Raw genomic sequence first — 21,500 nt, 5'->3', positions numbered from 1 at the left:
GACTGACAGGTATGTAGGAGGGGTGTGGCTGGAGGAGGTGGGTCACTGGGGGAATGCCCTGGAAGTCTGCATCTTCCCTTTGGCCCCTTTCCGTCTCTCACTCTGTTTCCTGACCTGCCAGTAGTTTATTCACTCTAGTTATGGACTGAATCATCCCGGTTCATATGTTGAAATCTTACCCCCTGTGCAATGCTGTTGGCAGGTGAAGCCCCTGTGGAGTATCAGAGTATGACAGTGGATACTCAGGAAAGGGGCTCATGCCTTTATAAAAGCGACCTGGGAGAGGTGCTTGACCCTCCCACCACGTAAGGACACTGCAAGACGACAGATAGGCATGCACCTGGGAATAGGGCTCTCCCCAGACACAGAACCAGCTGGTGCCTGAACTTGAACCCGCCAGCCTCTAGAATCATGAGAAACAGATTTCTACTGTTCGTAGGCCACCATGTCACTGGTATTCTGGTGGGGACACTTGCTGTGCTCCCTTTGTGAGGGCTATATCTCATCTGCCACACACAGTGTGTGACATTCTACATATCCTCTGGGATTCTGATTTATCACCGAAACAAAACTTCAAGGTGTGTGGGGCGGGGGGCACATTGTCCTTGGGTGACCCAAGGCAGGTGTGGAAGCACAGGGACTGGCTCTTACCTGACCGTAGTCCGTCCGGAAGACGACAACACCTTCTGCACAGGAATTTACAGTACTTGGGAAATGCTGGCCATTTTCCTTCAGCCAGACCCGTGTTCCCTGTAAACAAAACAAACACAATTAAACTATGAGTTTGGCTTGTATTTTGTGGCAAAACACCAGCTCGAAACTACCATGACCCTACATGGCTTAAAAAAATCTCTTTTGAAAAGAAAATTTCTTTCCCAAGAAGAGAGAAAACCTTCAGAAAGCATGGTCCACAGCCCTTCCTATCCACGGTGTGACAAGAATCCCTCCAGACAAAGCAGGACAACAGCAATCCCTGGTGAGTGAGTGATTCTTCTAGGTGACTGAAATCGACTCTCACAAGCACCCTATGGGTAGGCAGCACGATCAATCCCGTTTCATAGGTGGAGAAACCGAGGACCGCAGGTAAAGTGACTTGCCCAACACCAACCAGCAGCAGCACTGACAGAGAACCTGAACCAGGCACCGGGCTCCACACACAGCATCTGACCAGGTCACAACACCTGAAAGCTTTCTGGGACCTGGCGACTCCCAGATCAAGGTCACACACACTAGGGTCCTTTGAGGACATTGGACCATTCCACTGACAACCTACTTGTACCAAAATCTACATGTCAACTGGAATCTCCAAAGAAGACTAAAGAACTCAGTGTGAAATCTGTTAGGATTCCACCACTGAGCACTGCAAAGCGTGAGTCTACAGCCCAAAAGATTACAACTTCCGCATCTTACTGCTGAAGCTATATTTTTTGGCACTGATTCCATTTCCATTTTTTTAAAATTTCCCACTGGGTAAAGGAGCAGTGACCCAGGCAGGTCTTAAATCAAGACTCTCTGATTCCTAATCCCATGCTCTTTTCACACATCACATTGATTCTGTCTCCTTAACATAATTCATAAATAAAATGCACTCATAAATCTGCCAACAATTGGAATACAACAACAAAGAGGTCACCTTAACTGGCCAGTTTCCTCATATAACTATTCTCTTTCCTCCTCCTGAAAAGAAAAATTTCAGAAGATATAAAATTTAGACTTAGTAGTTCTCTCCCTCGTGCCGATGAGGACCTTGTTTAACTCTCTCAGCCAAGGACCTAAAATGTTTGCTGTCACCAGTTACTCAGCATCCCTACTAAGTCAACCTCGAGTTCCATGAAAGCATTTAGGGCTAGCTAGCTAAACCCTGGGGTCACCCTGGGGTCCCAGAGGAGGGGCCACAGCTCAGGAAGTTCGGCACACATTCCTAAGAAGACTGAGGTGGCTGGAAGGGCCAAGGCTGAGACACCTTCCCCCGCCGGGCAGACCCCCTCACCGAGGTCCCGGTGAGTTCAGAGGCTCACCCAGCACCCACGACACTCTGTGCCAGGTGCCCCCGACTGATATTCATCTCCCTGGGTTATGGGGATTTTGAGTTGTTCACCCCATCCCTCGTTCTTTCCTCCTCTCCCCAAGAGGGTTGGAATTCCCCACTGGAAAGGAGGAAAAGAGCATCAGAAATGAGTATCAAGTGTGTCTACTTCAAGTCCTGCAGGCTGCCTATTTAGAGGACACACATTAACACCAACAGGGGCCAAGTTCCCACTTCCCCTCGCCCAGTCACGTCCCTCTGACTCTGGCTTCAGGCGGAGACGCTGGTAACACATGGAAAGAATGACACTTAAAACTGCCTGTCACTCGCGATTGCTTTATTAGCAGACAGCTGCTTCCAAGAGAACACGGACTTCAGGCATCCGCTAAGACCATTCTCTCAAATATCATCCCATACCCCAACCGCATTAGCTGTGACATCAGAGAAAGACTTCCAAGTTCCTGAATGCCTTACTTCATCTTCTTTTTAATTCACATATCAGAGACTGCGACACTGAAAGCTTTGCAATTCCTCCAAACACACATGCACTCTCACACAGCAGCAAATTCCCAAAGCCTCACAAGGTGAGAACTGTCACTCAAGAGGTTAAAATCATCCCAGAGCACCTCCACCCCAGGACCCTGGGTCCACAGCTTCCTGTCAGTTCTGACCACCGCCAGCACTTTTCAGCGAAAAGGATCTCACACACCTGTTTCCCACTTCATTAAAATTGTCCTTTAAGTCACAATGAAACTATGATTTTATCACACAATATTACTAAATGAATACAAATTGTCACCAGGATTCACATAAACCTCCTGACTTCCAGAGGCCACGAGACCTACTTTGAGTCCGGAGTGTGGATTTTTCCCTTCCTAGCTAGAGCCTTGCTGTGGTTCTCTTCGCCTTCTCCTTTGAAAGCCCTTTGTTGACACAGTGCTACATGCTCAAACACACACCTCGGCTTCTGCGTCCAAAAGTCTTTTTCACAGGTGTGAAGAGCTGCTGATAAGCAAGTTTTATGAGAATGCCAATCCAGAGCCCACTGGCCACTTCCCCCAGTCCGTAATAAACAGTTGTCTTCCACAAGGAAGAAAGGAAATGCGTTCAGAACGCTCTTTGTTCTTTGAAAGTGTATAAACATAATTTTCACAGAATCAGGACTGCAAAGTAAAACTGCTGAAATGGGATATTTTTGCACAGATTGTTCTTGGCGGTTTCTCTGAGCCCCAGTCTTCCTACTTCCATTCTATGAGAACAGGACGCACATGCCCAGGTCCAAAAGAGGCCACCCACAAGCATCTGAAATCGAAGTCACAGGCAGACATTTACCAGACCATCCAAGTTTGAGTGGGGAAGAAAACTTTGCCCGCCATATGCAAACCATTATATTCTCCCATTGTTAAATAAGGCTGATAATTTAATATACAATACAGGCAAACTGACATATGGAGAAAGCTCACAATTTGAGTCAAAACTGCCTTTATAAGCAAGTGGAACATGTCTGAGCCTAACATACATGTTTTATTAAAACTTGGACAAGTTTTCATCTCTCTCTGAGACAGATATGAGTGTTCAATTTAACCACTAAAAACTTTTCCATACGTAATGACCAGTAACATTTTTGCAATACAAAGCGCTTGCACATAAATTCCCATCTCCTTTGATCTTCAGAGCAAAGCTGTAAGACAGACAGGCAAGTAATAACACCCCTTTCTTCTAAAGTGAGGTTCACAGAGGTTCCATTTCCTAGGGCCAACAAATGATTTCCTGGCTATAATTAAAAAAAAGACTGACTCTATCAAATATTGGTGAAGATGTAGAGAAAATGGTGGGAATGTAAATGTTATTTCTACTTCGAAAAACGGTTTGGCAATTTTTTCTTTCTCTTTTTTGGCATTAGGGACTGAACCTAGGGATGTTCTATCCACTGAGCTGCATCTCCAGTCCTTTTAATTCTTTTATTTTGAGACAGGGTCACTAAGTTGCTGAGGCTGGCCTTGAACTTTCAATCCTCCTGCCTCAGCCTCCCAAGTCACTGGGATTATAGGCATATGCCACTGCGCCTGGTCAGTTGGGCAATTTCTTATACAGCTAAGCATAATCTTACCATATGGCCCAACAATGCAACTCCTTAGCTCTACCTCATCAAGTATTCATAATTGCCAAATACTGGAAAAAATTTAAATTTAAAAAATTTACCAGTCTATTAACTGTTAGAAACAAATAAAAAGGAGTGATGGAATGCCTCAGTTTAAAAAAAAAAAAAAAAACGCCACTGAGAAGTTCTGATACATTGTCCCTCAAAAACATTACAGTGCGTCAAAGCAGCCAGACACAAAGATCACATGTTGTAGGCTTCTATTTAAGGAAACTTCTAGAAAAGGGGAATCCATAGACACAGACCATAGATGAATGGCTACCCAGAGCTAGGTATGGGAGACAGAGACCAAATGGGGAAAAAAGAAGCTTCTGAGGGTGAGGGAACTTTTCTCAATATGGACTGTGGTCATGGCTGCACCACTGTATGAATGTCCTAAAAATCAGACAACTGTGTACCTGCCTTGATAATTTCAAGTCATTTAAACTTTTTAAAATTTGATTTCCTATATACTTCTCAACTGTACATGAACACTCTTAGCCACACCACAGCAGGAAAAAACAATTCCATTTTTATAATTGAATAACTACAGTTTCAAGGAGCATACCCCTTCCCTCCAAAAAAAGGAAAGGAAAAAATCTAAAATGATGTCAATAAAAGGACAAAAGCTATGGCAAAACTCTGAAGATCCCATAGTGAATTAAGTCCCCTCTCTCCATTTAAACAGATGAGGGGACCAGGAGACCATCTGAGAAACTTGCCCAAGCTCAGGGTCCCAGGCAAAGGACGACGCCGCGGTAGGCGGTACTGTCGTAACTCCCGGCCAGACGTCTTGTGACTGGCAGTGCCCTGCCCCCAGGCAAGGAGCTTCACCAGGACCCAGCCATGCTTTGTCATCCCCTGTAAGCAAAGCCAAGTCCTTGCACAAGGCCTAGAATATTTACCTTCTAGCTTTTTATTACACATAAAGTTCCTGATCCCTGCTCTACAGTAAAAAGGACGTTATCACCATCAGAGATTTCACCTACTATTATCCTTTTAAAAACTGATCTATTTCTTTTGATTTAAAAAAATGATCAGCCTGAAGGAAAAATGTTTACAAATGAGGTAGAGAACTTGAAAAGGAGATGAGACTGAACCTTCGCAGCTCTGTTATGTGACATGTTCCAAACAGGCTCACAAAAAAGAGAACGTCCTTTGGCCAAGTAGACACCTCGGTCTTGGACCCAGGACAGGGTGACAGGGTTCCAGGTCCCCAGGTCCCCTAGTCCCCGGCACCAGCTCACATGGCCCATGGTAAGTACCACAGTTCAGTATTCTCCAGCAACCTACAAGATAAAATGTGGTCTGTATTTTTTGTTGTTGTTGCTTGATTCAGGGTCAAAGAGTTTTAGAATGGATAATTAATATGGATATTTAAATCTGTGTTAATGCAGCAGACAAAAGAAAGTGCATTTTTGCCTGCAACAACCTGACTTGGAAGATCTCTGGTGTAAAAGCATGGGAGTGGCAGGGACAGGGAGTGGGTGGTCCTGGTTCTTGAATTCCAAAAACTGGATGTAGGTAATGTACTGCAGCAGTACTGACTGAAATAGCACTTTTTCTGCTGTTTTACAGTCTCCCTTTCTTTCGCACTTATAGGAAATGGAATAGTCTTTTCCAATTTATCAAGTGTTTTTCTCTAATTCTTATTACTCAAATCTACATCAAGGGACACATGGCTTTTATAACCCAAAGTTCTAATACAGCTTTCTCAACCTTGGCACCATTTTTATTGTGGACTACATAATTCTTTGTTGGGGGTCAAGGGGTATTCCTAGTGGTTCTCTAGAACCACTGTTCTAGAGTAATACAAAATTCTAGAGTCTTGGTCAGATGGAGGGAATTTTCCAGGCCATTCACTGTGAGTGACCTAATTAATTGAAAGCAGACTCCACTGTCTAAATTCTATGAATTTCAACAACCTCATGAAGTAGGCTCTGTCCAGATAAAGCACACCTGGGGCGGATCTAATTTCCGGCAGCATTAAAGCTGGGTGCACACAGCACGGAGGGCATGCAGCGGCAGTATAATTCAAACCCTTTGACAAACACACAGGAAGAGGCCTAGGGGACCCATGATCTGATGGTAGTGTCAAAGGGACTCTCTCCTTGTCTTCCTTTCTGCACACTGGGCTCTGTTTTATGAGAGAGCTGACTTTTAATGTTCCCATGAAGTCGACTGGGACTACAGAACACTGCACGACCACTGTGCTCTTTAACCTCAGGGCAACCTCAGCCCCCCAAGGCTTGCAGACCCCAATGCAGAACTCTGCAGAAAGTGTGAGCTGGTGCAGAGGAGAATGAAGAGGAGCAAGGTGAAGGGCAAAATCACTCCCAGGAAATGGTCATGAAAACTGCAGCCCTGGATAGGGCCGGGGGCTTAGGAGCCAAAGGTGCGGGTGAAGTCTAAGCCTTTGCCCCTGCTGGGACTGCCCTCCTCCGCCCAGCAGGGGCCAGGAGAGAGAGTGAAGTGACAGGCACTCTCCCCAGGCATCTCGCCGTCGCAGTGGGTGGCCTTTCCATACCCTCGCCACTCAGCAGGCAAACAGGCAGGACCCACAGGGCTAGTCAGCCTCTGACTCATTTCCCTGTCTTCTGGCTGCAGGTTCTGGACCTGAGGCTGGCAATCATCTGTGGACAACCGACTGGGATTCCGAGGAAGAAGCGTCAACTCGGCCTGTGGCTGCACTGGCTCTGAGCAGAACTGGGCGGTTTTAGGCGAGGTAAGGGATGCAGAGGTCAGCCAGTCACATCGGGCTGAAGTGCCACCCTGCACCACTACTGCGGAGGGGGACCTAATAAGCTGAGGCTCCAGTGGGGAGCCCTTGGGAGCAGGCTGGAAATACGTGGCTGGAGGAGCCCCTGTTCGTGCCGTCTTTCTGCTGTTAGGGAGCAATGGCGGGGTTTGTTTTCTACCCAGGCAGCCCGAGGACAGCCGTCCCACACCCATCAGAGCTGATGCTGCCATTGAATTCCAGAGGAAAAATGTGTTGCTGACATTCTGCTCAAAAATGACATCACAGACGTAACCTGCCCGCACCAAAAACTAGGCCAGAAGTGTTGGTAGCTCCCCAGAACATCCTAGCGAAGTCTAAGGGTACTGCCAAGTCACCACACACCTTCAAGGAGCGCACCTCAGTTGTTTGGAGCTACACTGTATGACATCATCACCACCACCGCTTCTTGGCTTGCCTATGGGCTTAAGGGCCGTTTATAACACGGATGCCACAGCTGGCCGAGTGTCCACGACCGACCAGCGCACACGCACACCCGAAAAGCAGTCGGCCGTAAGCTGAGGCAGGCTTGCCTGCGTTCATTATTATAAAGTCCACCGAAGACTGTCCCACGGTCTGCCCAGCGCTCTAGTGCGCCCGATGAGACTCCTGGACTTCCATTCTTTCCCACTATCCTGCCAATAATGTCAAATGCTGTCACCACTGTCAGCTACCAGGGAAAGCAGCTTCCACAGAGAGGATATCAGGACAAGTACGTGGACAGCATGAGGTGGACAGGAGGGAAACAGGAAAGAAAACAGTCAAGGATTTTCTTTTACTGCCAATCAACTACCCTGACTGCCCAACACTGCCCAGGTGTAGATACAAGGATGCACTGGCTTCCCACATTCCCTAAGCCAAACCCAAAATGAACTACACCAAAGGGCGAGACGCCTAAATTATGAGTGTGTGGCTGTGCAGCCTGAGTTGGTTCCCCCGTGATGGGGTTCCACCATGCCAGCCAGTTTAGTCCTGGTTCTTATACTCTGATTTCCTGCCCGCCCCACGATTCCTCACATTACAGCAACTAGAAATAATCCCAGAAAAGAGACATTTCCAAGTTGCTGAGATCATCCCAAAACCTGTAGGAATATGTTTAATAGAGAAACAAAATCAAATTATTCCACCGATGAAGGAACCAAACATCCATGAGCACTTCCAACACTCACTCGTCCATCCATCAGTTGCCCCACCCTCCCGCCAGGCCCTGAGAAAGCTTTACCAGTACATGAAGCCATGGTGGCCACGAGAGCACAGGCTAACACTGCCCGTTCTAACACCCGCCCCCCGAACGAGTCGCTTGGCTCTGCAGGGAATAATCATGCAAGATAAGAAGCAGGACATGCGGTTTTTATAACATGTATAAAACTCTTCCTGTTCTAAACACTCTCTGCAACCAGTGGGAAATCCTCTTGAGGGGACCCAAGACAATGAGAACCGTGTTCCATCCTTCCACAGAACAGAAAGGGCAATAAAGGACCTGGGATGTTCACACTCTGCGTGAAACTCAGCAGAAGTCCCTGGCCTCCTACTTCCTAGTTGATTGTCCTTTCTCCACAAGAACCATCTTTAAAAAAAAAAAAAAAAAAAAAACTACAAATAAACAAAACTGATAGGATTATCTTAATGAAATCCCGGCTGTGTCCTGACTACCATCTGTCTTTAGAAAAAATACACAAACCTACTCAGAACAGGGTTTTGTTGCTACTTCATAAAAATGAATGACCCGAGAGCACAGGAGGAGGTAAAGACGCTTGAAACAGCTATTTCTCATTCCTGTTAAATACACATTAATTTCTTTGCAGAATTCTATTAAATTTCAAAAACAGCCAATGTTTTTCATAAAATCATACTTCCTGAATTAAAAGGTACACACAAGATCAACAAGCCCAATGGAAAAGCAGAGAATGTGGTGAGACGGTAGATAAACCAGAACCTTCTCACAAGGCCAAGGACAAGACAACAGGGGGCAGCTGTTGTGGAAAAGCCAGGCAGTTCCTCAAAGTTATCTCTCAGGTTCTCGTACGACCCAGGAATTCCACTCCCAGGTACATATCCAGAAAAAAGAAAATACCCACAAAAACTCACAGCAAATGTTCACAGTAAATAATATTGTTGACAATACCCCAAAGAGGAAACAATCCTAATGGAATTTTTGTTGGGGGTGGGTACTAGGGATTGAACTCAGGGGCACTCGACCACTGAGCCACATCCCCAGCCCTATTTTGTATTTTATTTAGAGACAGGGTCTCACTGAGTTGCTTAGCACCTCACTTTTGCTGAGACTGGCTTTGAACTCTCAATCCTCCTGCCTCGGCCTCCTGAGCCGCTGGGATTATAGGCGTGCGCCACCATGCCTGGCTGGAATATTTTTTAAATGTGGTATGTCCATACAATGGAATATTATTCAGCATGAAAAAAGAATGGAGAACTAAGAGAAGCTGGGATAAGCTTTAAAAGCATTATGCTAAAGGAGAAAAGCCAGTCAGAAAGAACACATGTTGAATGAGTCCGTTTACATGAAATGTCTGAAGGGAAATCAATGCAGACAGAAAACACACTGGAGATAGGGAGAAGCTACGGAGAGTAGTGACTGACTACTAAGGTGGGCCATGAATAAAATGTGAGGGATTAGGTAGTGGTGACGGCTGAACAGCCTTGTGGAGACTAAAAACCACAGCAGAGTACAGTTTGAAAGGGTGAAGTTTATGATGTGTGAATTGTGCCACAAATACAGTGAGAGAGAAACTCGCTCCCTGGCTTCAGCTGTCCCAAAGGCCACCTTCGTCCCTGCCCTCCCTAGTTAGGTATGCCTGGAAAGTCGTCTTCTCAGTGTGCACAAGTTTCTGTCATTTACAAGTAAAAGAACGCTGGCTATTATTTCTATTACACACAAACATCATGACTTTCAGAAGGCATCTAGAAAGGAATTCACACTCATTAGAAGATTGACAAATGACCATAACTAGTTGGTTATTTGTTTTATTTTGGTTTTGGTACTAGGAACTTCACACAAGGAACTTTACCAATGAGCTACATTTCAATGCTTTTTTATTTTCTGTTTTGAGTCAGGGTCTTCACTAAATTGCTGAGGTTGGCCTCAAACTTGCAATCCTCCTGCCTTGGCCTCCTAAGTCACTGGGAATATAGGCCTGTGCTACTGTTACTGGTTCCTAACTAGTTTTTATATGACTTTTCTGGAACACCAAAACAAGACATCTGAGTTCTTGGACTGAGTACAATACTAATAGTTTTACAATGTTTGTGTCATTTGTGTTACGGAAGGCAAGAGAGGAGCTGTTTGACTCAGCCCCTGAACCGGGCAGGCAGGCTGGATGTGGCTGAGTATTTAATTCTCAACCCCCTGCCCTAGCTCAGGGCTCTGCTGGATGCCCAGCAAATGCACAGTAGCCTTAGAGCAATCACTGGATCACAGAGAGGGGCAGGGCCGCGGAAAGACGTGGGTATGAGGTCACAAAAATGGCACTGGAAGCGCCCCCAGAAGACACGGCCTCGACTCGGGTCCCACTCCCTACGCTCGGCAGCCATCCGCAGGAAAGGAGGTGCCGCGGGCTCGTCTGCGGTGAGCACCAGGGCCTCGCCAGCGGGCCCAGCGTCTGCTTCAGCTCCGCAGGGCTTTCCTCCCCCGAGCCAGTGCGGGCATGGGGGGCGCCGGGCACCCCTGCGGCTGCCACCTTGGGTCACACCCAGCTGATTTTCAGCCACCACAGTGCCTTCCTCTGAGGGCCTTGCTGCAGAACCAAAGAACCCACAGGCCCCACCGAACCAACCACACGCACCAGCCTTCCCCCAGGCCGCCAAGCGTTTCCAGTAGCAAGCGTTCTAAGACAAGCCCAGGCCAGGACACCCAGCCTGCCGGCGCTGCTCTAGAGCGCAGGGGCTGAGCGGGAGAGAGGTTTCTCAGTGGCCCAAGGGCTGGACATCCACCAGGGGCCCGCCTGGGTAGCACACTGCAGCCCACCCTCCTCGGCTCCTGTGGCGCCGCCTCTTGGCGTTCCCAGGGGCTCGAGGACAGGCCGACCCGGCTCTTTGAAAAGGCAAGGGCTGGGCGTGAGGGCCAGCGGTCCAGTGTGGGCTAAGCATGAGCAGGCCGGGCCCCCCAGCGCCACACAGCACAGGCGCAAAGGCAGCGTGCCAGCCAGCCTCTGCCGCCGGATTCTCTCCCCACTCCCGTGTGCCGAGATCCGGGGAGCAAGGGCGGGATGTGCACGACACGGTGTGTGTGTGGAGGGGGCGTCTGTGGATTTGAGTGAACTCTTCATTTTAGAAAGTTTTAGAGGACACAGAGAAGTTGCAAGGATAAGGTCCTGGGCGCCTTCCCCAGGTTCTCTGTTCCCATCGTACGTTACTACAGCCCATCTGTCACACTAAGAAGCCGACCCTGCCACATTTCCCCAACTGGATGCCACACTTCATTTAGATTTCACCAGTTTTCCCCTGATGTCCCATTTCTGTCCCAGGATCTCTTCCAGGACACTGTCTCCAGCAGTCCTTCCTCCCTAGTTTTTCTCTGGTCTGTGGCAGACTCAGACTTTCCCTCTTCGACAGTCTTGATGGTTTAAAAAAGAAACAAACAAAACCCTGGTCAGGTGTTGGAGATGTTGTCATGATTATACTGAAATGCGGTTGCTAGGGTTTGAACGTGTCCTCAGATTTCATGTGTTGGAAACTGGTTCCCAATGGAGCACTGTTTAGAGGCAGGATCTTTGGGAGGTGGGTCATGAGATTAGATTAATCCATTCATGGATAAATGGACTAAAGGGTTATTGAGGAGTGGCTTTGTTATAAAAGGAGTTTTCTCGATCTCGCCACATGATGCTCACTCTTGGCCATGCTACAACAAAGTTAAAAGGCCCTCACCGGATGCTGTATCATGTTCTTGGACTCCCTACCTCCAGAATCAAGCTAAATAAACCTCTATTCTTTATAAATTGCCTGATCTCAGGCATTTAGTTATAGCAACAGAAAAACAGACCAAGAGAATAGTGGTTTCCAGTGATGACTCAAATCAGGGGATCAAAATGCCTGAACAGGAATTCGGGCTTGATCACATCTGGGCCAAGTGGCCTGAACAAATTAACCTCCGTGGGCCTCAATTTATTTAACAACAGAAGAGATAAAACAAACACAATCATCTTGTAGGGGATTAAATAGGGGATAATGCTGAGAATGCAGGAGAGTGGGTGTTTGGAAGTTGTTCCCAGAGAGCAAGGGGTCCCCGTGATTCACTTAACCACCAGATACTGTGCCAGAGACACCAGACAGGATTAATAACAGACACACCTCACTTTCAGAAGCCTGAGGTACAACGGGGGCAAATTTAAATTATATGCCACAGAACAAATCTGGGGACACATTCAGAATACCAAACCCCCAGGTTGTTGGTGAAGGAAGCAAGAAGACATTCTCACAGGGGCCGAGGGGGCCAGGTCCCCATCCTCAAGTTGAAAGGTCCAATTTTCTGCAAATTAGCCAAGCGCCAGTGTAGGCTAAGACACACTGTAAATTGGCTTATGCGGCTTTACTTGATCACCATCCATAAACTATTAACAGCTCCACACAACTGAACAATGAAGGCATTCACCTTTGTCCGGAACAGGAACAAACAGTCTCACAAGCTCACCCGCCAAGCTTAGAAATCACGAAGGACTAAATCATCTCCCCTCACCAGCAAAATGTGGGCAAAATTACTTTGTTATACAATACGATATACTTTTTTTCAAATTATGTTTAAAATACACGCATGGGGCTAGGGAAGTAGCTCAGTGGTCGAGTGCTTGCACAACATGTAGGAAGCCTGGGTTCCATCCCCAGTACCACAAAACACACACACACACACACACACACACACACACACACACACACACAGCAGCTGTGGTAGCCAAGTCATTCTGAAGGATCACTTTCCCATTGTCTCAGTTTAAAAGACCCTTAGTCACTCAACACCGGGACACCCTCGAGACCTCCTTCAGTAGAATCGGCGCGGGGAAGCGGGGACCGCTTAAGACCCCGCTGGTGTGAACAGGGAGGACGAGCCGCCTCCGGCAGTCTGAAGTCAGGCCTGCCACACTCCTCAAGCTGTGTCTCTCTGGGGCTCTGAGATCTGAAACAGAAGACAGAGGGCTCCTCCTCGTTCCTACACTTCTTCCCCACCCCTGGACGGCAGGCCCCATCTGGACCAAAGTGGTCCTGGTCCAAAGTGAAGGCTGCCAATTCCCTTCTTATTCCCAGGAAGCCTCTAGCTACCTGAGGACCAGGGATAACAGTGGACAGCAGGCTCAGTCCAACAAGGGAGCCACTTCCCTTGACCACGGTAACCCAGGGCCATCCCAGCCCTCTCTCCCACCCCGTCATCCTTCTCAAACCACCAGCCCCAATTTAAGCACTTCCCAACACAATCTACCCCCCTCAGTTGGCATCCCGAGTCCTAGGTGGAATACAGGACATGCATGGGTCAAACTGGTGAGGGCAAGAGAATCACCGAAGAGTCAGAATACTGCCCTACACTTGACTGTGCATGACAAGCCCAGCCCCGGCCTCTTCACCCTCAATACTCCTGGTCTCACTTAATCTCTGAGAAACAAAGCCCTCCACAGGCTCGATGGAGGGAAGAAACAAGCACAGCAAGCTAAGGACTCAGAGGCAAGAATCGCAGTGGCCAGGCAAACTCCCAATAAACTCTCATGGGGCAGAAATGGTCTAGGAGGCTCCTACAGCAGCATCAAACCAGGGAGCAAGACAGACACGAAGGCCTGGAATGCTAGGGTTTGGAGCTCTGTGGCTCCACCGTGACCTGGGCCCTGTCTGGGTGGCCCCGTCTGGGTGACTCTCCTGCTGAGCTGAGCCAGTCAGTGTTCAGTAGGATAAGGCCAGAGTCCTCCAGGCAGTTATCCACATACACGAAGCTCCTTTTCCTCCGATCTGCAAATCCACCAACTCAGTGGTTCTCAAACCTGGCCTGCCTCTGAAACAAAATCCTCCCGGGAAGCGAACACCAGCTCACACAGAGCACTGGGCATAAAACTGCGGATTCAAACAGCGGGCCCAGAGGGGGGAGCGTCAGCTCCAAAGAAAGCCAGGAAGGGAAGGAGGGGGAAGGGAAGGAGAGAGGAAGGAAGAAACGCAAATATTCTGATCACAAAATGGAATGCATTGCTCCTGAGGAACTGACTACAGAATGCTGACATACATCTCTGCAGTTACGATTTACTCCAATAATTAACATGCATTGCACTGTGAGCATTTGTTTTTAAATTATTTAGTTAAAAGGTCAGCCACTGCACAACCTGCCATTAGGAAATGGTTTCAGAAGGCCCCACGGTAGTGTTCCTGTAACAAACCTGGCTTGCCAGATGCTGTGGTTCGAATGTGTTCTCCAAAGTTCATGCGCTGGAAACTAAATCCCCAGCAGTGGGGAGAGGCAAGGCCAATACCCTTATCTTGGGGATGGGTTAGTTATCCCAAGAGTGGGTTCCTGACAAAACGACGTGCTTGGCCTTCTTCCACCTGCTCCCTTCCACACATATCCTATTGCCCTTCTGCCTTCCACCATGAGAAGATGCAGAAGAAGGTCTTGGCCTGATGAAGGTCCCTCCACCTTGGACTTCCTGGCTTCCAAAATGACAAGAAGTTGTTATGCTTTAAAAGCTCACCCGGTCCCAAAACAAAATAAACGAAGCCACTAAAGATCGCCTGAAGTTTGCACTTTGTAAGAAAATGTTTTTAGTAGTATGACTTAAGGATTCTGTGATACCACCACAGATACACCAATAAGATATCAAAATAAAAGTCCTACTCAGAAACATCTGAAAATTGCCTGGTGGTTTGAAACTAGCACCCCTAGATGACCTTCTCTGTTTTCCATACAACTGCCACAGAGGTCTGTGAGCAGACCCTGGAAATGCAGCAAAAAAACCTCCTCCACTCGGGCACTTACAGGCTACCATGACTGTCCCCTAGCACCTTCTAGAAGAACAGAGCCAAAAGGGTTCAAACCTCTTATTTAAGAAAAGCAAAAGCTCTCCAACTGTTTAAAATGCTACCGTGTCCTAGAAAAACCAGCAGGAACAAACAGCCTAGGTGGCAAACACAGACTCCAGAAGCATCATCCGGAATCCACTGACCCCTGGGAGCCTCTGAAGAGTGTTGCTAAGGCTCTGCAGACCCTGATAATCTCAAGAACTCCTTGAACTTGTTTTGTTCTAAGAAGAGCTGGCCTACAGGCGAGCTGTCATCAGTCACAGATGGTGATAAGCAGAATTCCTCTGAGGCTCACTGCTGGCAGGCAGGGAGGTAGTCACCCCGGAGGTGGCCCAGAGGACCTCCTCGCAGGGGCGGCAGCAGCTCCCACTGCTCCAGAGAGAAGTTTCCAGAAGCTCCTGTTCAGTGGTACTGGTTCCATCAGAACCCTTCTTGTTTGCCAAGTACATTTGTACTTTGAGCAGCAAGCAGTCACATTTAAAACAAAACAAAACAACAAAAACAAACAAAGAAAAGTGACAAGCAGGGCTTGTGGCATGCCTTTAGTCCCAGCTATTCAAAAGGCTAAGGCAGCAGGATCCCTTGAGCTCAGGAGCTGGAGGAGAGTCTATGGAACATAGCAAGGCCCTATCTCAATAAAAAACCCAAGTAACAAAAAAAGGACAAAGAAATCGGAGGGATAAATTAATTACAGATAACATTATCTGTTCTTTAACTCAACAGATTCAAATCAGTATCATCTCAACAAATCTCCAACACAAAATAAGTATTCCAGACCTTTGACACTCCTTTTTTAAAAAATTTTTTTTTTAATTGTAGATGATGGGAAACTTCAACTTTTTTATCTTCACGTGGTGCTGCTGAGTGAGCCCCGCACCTCGGCCGTGCTGCCAGGGCTCCTCCACTGAGCCCCAGCTCCGACTCGCTTCTCCCGACTCCTTCTCACAATGAGCTGCTTTGATCCCCATGTGCATCTCAGTTGGGAACGGCCACGGCCCAAGTGCCCAACAGCCACATGAGGCGCACGTGTCGGGTGGTGCTGTTCCCAAGCCTCGGTAGACACGCAGCTAGGGTGGTGAGGGCAGCGAGATGAAGGTGCGAACGTGACGTCTTCTTCACGTTTGCTTTTCCTCATTTCAGGGAACACGTGTACAAAATTCCCCAGTGACAACAAGCAAAGGTACGCTTGAATGAGTCACCGAGTCACCTACCTTACCCAACCTACTTTAGAAGCAGAAAAATCCTTCTACCTCTGAAATAATAAAAGAATAGGATAAATCAGAATCGCACTAAGATTAAGAATGTAAATTCTCAGAGTCCAACACATAAGATGATTTCACCGGTGCTGGGACACAGCACACAGACCGCCCGGGACATTTTTGGCAAAAGGGAAGAAAAGCATCAGTTTACTGCAGTGCAAAACACACAGCAGTTTCCGCAGGGTGTTCTCTAAACCCTCGAGTTCCTAACTGCACATGCCAACTCACTGTCCGTGTTACTGGTCCTTCAGAGAGAAGGCAAATAAAATCAATTAACTAAATAGTATGCAGCAGCAAAGACACTCCGTGATCTCAAAACTGCTCTTTTTGTGTCCAACCAGGCTCAGATATGTCTAATGTGATAAAAGAAGAGAGATGTGTGGACTGACTAACAGTGGCCCGGGGTGTGCACAGGGTGGTGACTGGCACCAGAAAGGAAGGACACAGGAGAGGACGTGGGACGGAGGAAGGATTCATAACAAAGACCCAAGAACAAGGTGACTTAAACTTTACCAGGCGGACACTTTGCCAGGAGTGTCTGTCTTCTACCAGCCATGCCCTACAGACAATGACCTTGACCTTTCTGTCCAGCTCACTGCCCCGAGCTCACCTCCACAGCACTTAAATAGGAGCCAAGACACATTCTAAGGTTCACATTTATAGAAATCAACTGTGAACGCTACACCCCCAAATGTAGCATATCCTAAAATATCTATCAACACCCACTGTTTTTCAGAGTTTCTTACCAGGAGCAGCTCAGCCCTTCTGTGCCACCCCCAGGGCAAACCGGAAGGTCATTTCCTAGAGACTCAGGGCCCCACCCCCACAGGCCCCCAGCAGCTTCTACAGCCAGACCATCATGAGGTTGTATTTTTCACGCAGGCATGAGTTCATTTAAAATGAAAGATTTAAGGAGTTATTTGCTTTTCCACCCAAGCCAAGGTATGCAAAGGTTCTTTCAGAACTCTAACCTTGTGTTCTTCCGTCATGCATTCCAAGGTAGGTTCTGATCTTTTAGCAAATTCATTTTACCTGAAGAGCCACCATCACCTAAAATTTCAAGTGTGTCCTTTCATTCTACAAATATTTATTTAGCTGATCAGGCATCATGCCAGGACCCAGAAGGACACAGAATTCAATGGCAAGGACATGACATTCAGAATCCAGTGGATCAGGCTCTGACCCCTGCTGGCTGGGTAGCCTTGGAGAAAAGTAGTACCAGCAGGCCCAGCAACAGTGCAGCAGCCACTGTCCTGGGCACTTCACAGGCACTGATCTGTTTTACTTCTTACAACACCCTATGAGTGAGCCACTAATAATGCTCCCGTTTTACAGATGTGAGAAATGAGTCTGAGCAGTTCAAGAACCAAGAGCTAACAGGTAGCAGGACAGGTTTGGATTTTCTTTTCTTTTTTCAAAATAGCTTTACCGATGTGTAATTTACATACTATAAAATTAATTGAGCCCAGGCAAGTTCGTCCTCAAAACTACACACAGTACCCCTTGACCCACCCACCTTCACTTAGCTTTCCCAAGCCAGAGTCCTATTTTACGAGATGCAGATGACAAACTCTAATCCACAAAGCAGTCAAGGGGTTCAATGAGAAAATAAATAGTAGTAAAACAACACAGCTTGGCACAGAGGACTGTTCAAAAACCAGGCTGCTCTTAAAGAGCTTAATCAGAGACAATACTGGTCATTGCAGAGTCCTTTGGGAAGGAGAGAAATGACTAAGTGCAGTTCAGGCACAGAGGGGAACTGTGTGGTTAAAGAGGAGTGAGGTCCTGTCCCGTGAGCTGAAGAATTTGAAATGATGGGTCGGGTTGAAAACGCCGAGTTTAATATCAGGCTAAGTCACTTAAGCGTAAAGAGCAGCAGAAGGCAGCGCCTCTGAACAAGACGAGTCTTGCTGTTTCACACAGGAGGCAGGAGTGGGGCGGGCTGTGCGGGCAGGCTAAATCCCCTTCGGGAGATGGTATGAGGACCTGTAAGCCAACAGCACACACTTGGCTTCCAAACCCTCTGAAGGAACCGCCTCCAAGTTGGGACTGAGTGTCCTAGGCAGATGCAACCTTGTACATCCTCTGCAAAGCTTACCATTGTCCTGTGAGGTAATAGAGTCCCCTGCTGACCCTGAAGCCTCTTCTCCCATACGGTTACTATTGTCTGAGTCTGCCCTTGGAGCCAGTCCCCCACTCCACGATTGAGGCAGGTCAGTGGGAGGGAAGGGTCAGCAAAAGGAAGGTTCTCCCAGCCCAAAGGCCAGCAGCCCTCCCTGAAACTCAACCTGCAGCTCCCACAGGAACGAACCCCAGCCAGGGCAATGGGCCACTGACTAACAAGTGCCACCAAACTAGCAGGTTCCAGTCTAGGGCCTGTCAAAGCAAAAAATGGCTACCTTAGCCATAACCCACAATTCAAACACATTTTATGGCTCTCAAGAATCCAATGGCACTAAGTAATCTTGTGTTTGTTTTAAAGACTAAACTCCCTTCTAGGAGTAAAACTAAGAAATGTAACTCCTGATTTCAAAGCTACTGGTTATCTGGGTGGTCTCTGCACTCCAAGTCACCGTGGGCATTACGCACGCTCAGACAATGAATGTGTGGACCCGGGTGACAGCCTGAGGAGTTACAAGGACTTGTTAACACAGTGACATCTGAGGAGGGACAACAATCCAGCAATCTCCTGTTCTACATCTTCCATGACAATTTTCTTTTTAAAAAAGAAATGCACTGTGAGATTATGCCGGACACGTCCCCAGCTGCAATCCATCAGAAGCCTGTGATTTCTCCTACCTGGCATTTTCACAAAGGTGATGATGTCACACACGTGACCCATGTTCATAACAGGCCCCAAAGGCAGCTACCACCTGAGGTGACACTGCTATCCCCACCCTGTGTGGTGGCAGACCTACAGGAGGCCTGATGGGCATGAGGGGCAGGGTGCGGAATGGCTCCTCCACCCTCCACACAAACACTGGAATAAAGAGCTCATAAGCTGTTCCAAGGACTGATGGAATGTCAGCCCTCAGTTTAGGATGGCCTAAGGCAAGTCTCTCAGCAGTAGCTCTGCTGACATTTGTGTTATGTCCAGTGCCTGACCTTGACCTTTTGTGTCAAGGTCACAAAGCTCTGACAGCATCCCTGACTTCTACTCACTGGATAACCTTAGTCCCTAGTGTGACAAGCAGAAATATCTGCAAACATTACCAAATGTCCTCTGGGGACCAAAATCCGCTCCTGGTTAAGAACCACTAGTCAGAAGAAAAAGGACCCTTTCTTCAGGCCCACAGTCATCCCGTCTGAGTAAGGTTTTAAATGAGTAACTACTAAACACTGGATGTCAGAAGCCGACCTGTCTCAAACCACCTGACCGTCACCTCTCTAATCTCCTCCTCTATTCCCACCTCGAAGGTCTCTGCCATCACTGGCTTGGCCAAGCTACAAGGGGACCTTCTTTTCACTCCCACCCCAACAACCAGAGGTACCGGATCTTCCATTCAGTTGGTTCTTACGTTTGATGTCTCCTGGGGTACCCGCTCTCTTCTCAAGTCCCTGGTTAATGCAGAGAAGGAAAATATCTACATTTGAGACCCCAAAAGACATGGTCATTTCTGTAGTCAGCTGAAAAACTTTGCTTTCTGTTTTTTATTTGCCTCTTTGTAACTTTTATGTATTCAATGGTGGAGGCAAGATTCAAAACAGAAGTAACTCTAGGCATGTGCACTTCTTATCACAAACAATTGCTTCTCAAACAGGAGACAGAGAATGAACCAACCAAGGAAACCCAGAAAGAGCGGAATAGTTCAGGAAGCCTAACAAAGACTTGGAAACCTGAAGAGCAATCACTAAATCCGTCTGTCCTTAAGCATATTGGTTTAGAGTGATTTATTGGAAAACGACAACAAAAAGGGATGATTTCATCCATCCCTAAATGATCCCCCAAGAACTACCTTATCCAAAAAAGATTACCCAATGTTTAAAAATGTCATTACAACATTTACATAAGGTAACATACACTTCCTCTTTAAAGGCCCTACAGAACATACACCTTCATTGCACAGAAAGGCAAACAGCACATATTTCTGATTTGGTTTTTAAATGCAACCATTATGGGAAAAAAAAAAAAATAGAAATCTAGCCTTAAGCATTTCCAGCTAAGCAGCTGGGAAGAAAATAAAAATGAGCAAAATGCACACCCATGTGACTTCCTTTTTCTGAGCTTTCAATTTTACTTTAGAATATAAGACAAAAACGTATCTCTACCTCTCTTGTATTAAAGAAGCAAAACTTTACTGCCAGGTGTGGTGGATTCTAGCAACTTGAGAGGTTAAGGCAAGAGGATGGCAAGTTTGAGGTCAGCCTGGACAACTCAGCAAGAGCCTGTCGCAAAATAAAAATGAAAAAGGCCCATGGATGTAGCTCAGTGGTGAAGTGCCCCTGGGTTCAACCCCCGGTTCCAAAATAAAAAATAAAGGAGTAAAAGGTGAGAACCACTTAAAACGAAAGCACCTCTGAATGTTCTCTTAAGCTGTTCTAAGTAGGAAATCTGTATAGTCACATCCACTGGCACATATTTAAGACTAATGATGAAAATGACATAAAACCATGAGACACGAGGCATATGTGCACATCCAACTAAACTGACCAATGGGGAAGCCCAGGCTCCTGTGAACGAACTACCATCAAGTGCCTCAAGATAGGATTATAAACCTCCAATGGCTTTTACTGCTTGTGTGTATTCAGGGGACATAAACTACTCCAATATGTTTATTAGGTATATCAATTGAAAACAGAAGTACAGAGTGGGACTTTTGGAAGAGCTACCACAACACTAACAAAAAATAAACCCATTCCAAACTAAATGTGGGCTTTCTTGCCAGACAGACATCAGCAGAGATAAACATAGAAATATACATTATGTATGTAAAACAAATGATAGGTATATGTGTATATATTCTTACAATGTGTTTCACACATACTTATTTAAAATCAGAGCCAATGCTAGAAAATTTACTTAACTACAAGAAGAAATGACAAATCCGTGCATGCTTACAATATAGATGAATTTTGAAAACAGTATGCTGAGTGAAAGAAGCCAGACACACGTCACCTCATACGTGATTCTGTTTATATGAAACATTAGGAACAGGTAAAGCCATAGGAAAAGCAAGAAAGTTAGAGGTTGCAGGAGGCCAGGGGAGGAGAGGCTGGGGAGGGACTGCTTCATGGGCACAGGGTTTTATTGGGGGAAGTGAAACTGTTCTGAAGTTAGATGGAGGTGACAGCTGTGTG

The 21,500-nt window shown here is 46.9% G+C and overlaps 1 protein-coding gene across 1 annotated transcript in view; it reads right to left on the bottom strand.

Annotated features, from left to right (window-relative positions):
- The window catches only part of LOC306663935 (unconventional myosin-X-like), a 108,963-nt gene that overhangs the window by 63,654 nt on the left and 23,809 nt on the right, over positions 1–21,500 (bottom strand). The window contains exon 2 of the mRNA XM_079144590.1: positions 652–750. Within this exon, the coding sequence (XP_079000716.1) occupies positions 652–750 (99 nt within the window). The remainder of the gene's footprint in view (positions 1–651; positions 751–21,500) is intronic.

The sequence above is a fragment of the Sciurus vulgaris genome, assembly GCF_902686455.1.
Source record: "Sciurus vulgaris genome assembly, chromosome: 6".
In the NCBI taxonomy this organism is placed as follows: domain Eukaryota; kingdom Metazoa; phylum Chordata; class Mammalia; order Rodentia; family Sciuridae; genus Sciurus; species Sciurus vulgaris.
The sequence above is the reverse complement of the archived record's forward strand: the minus strand, read 5'-3'. Positions and strand labels throughout refer to the sequence as shown.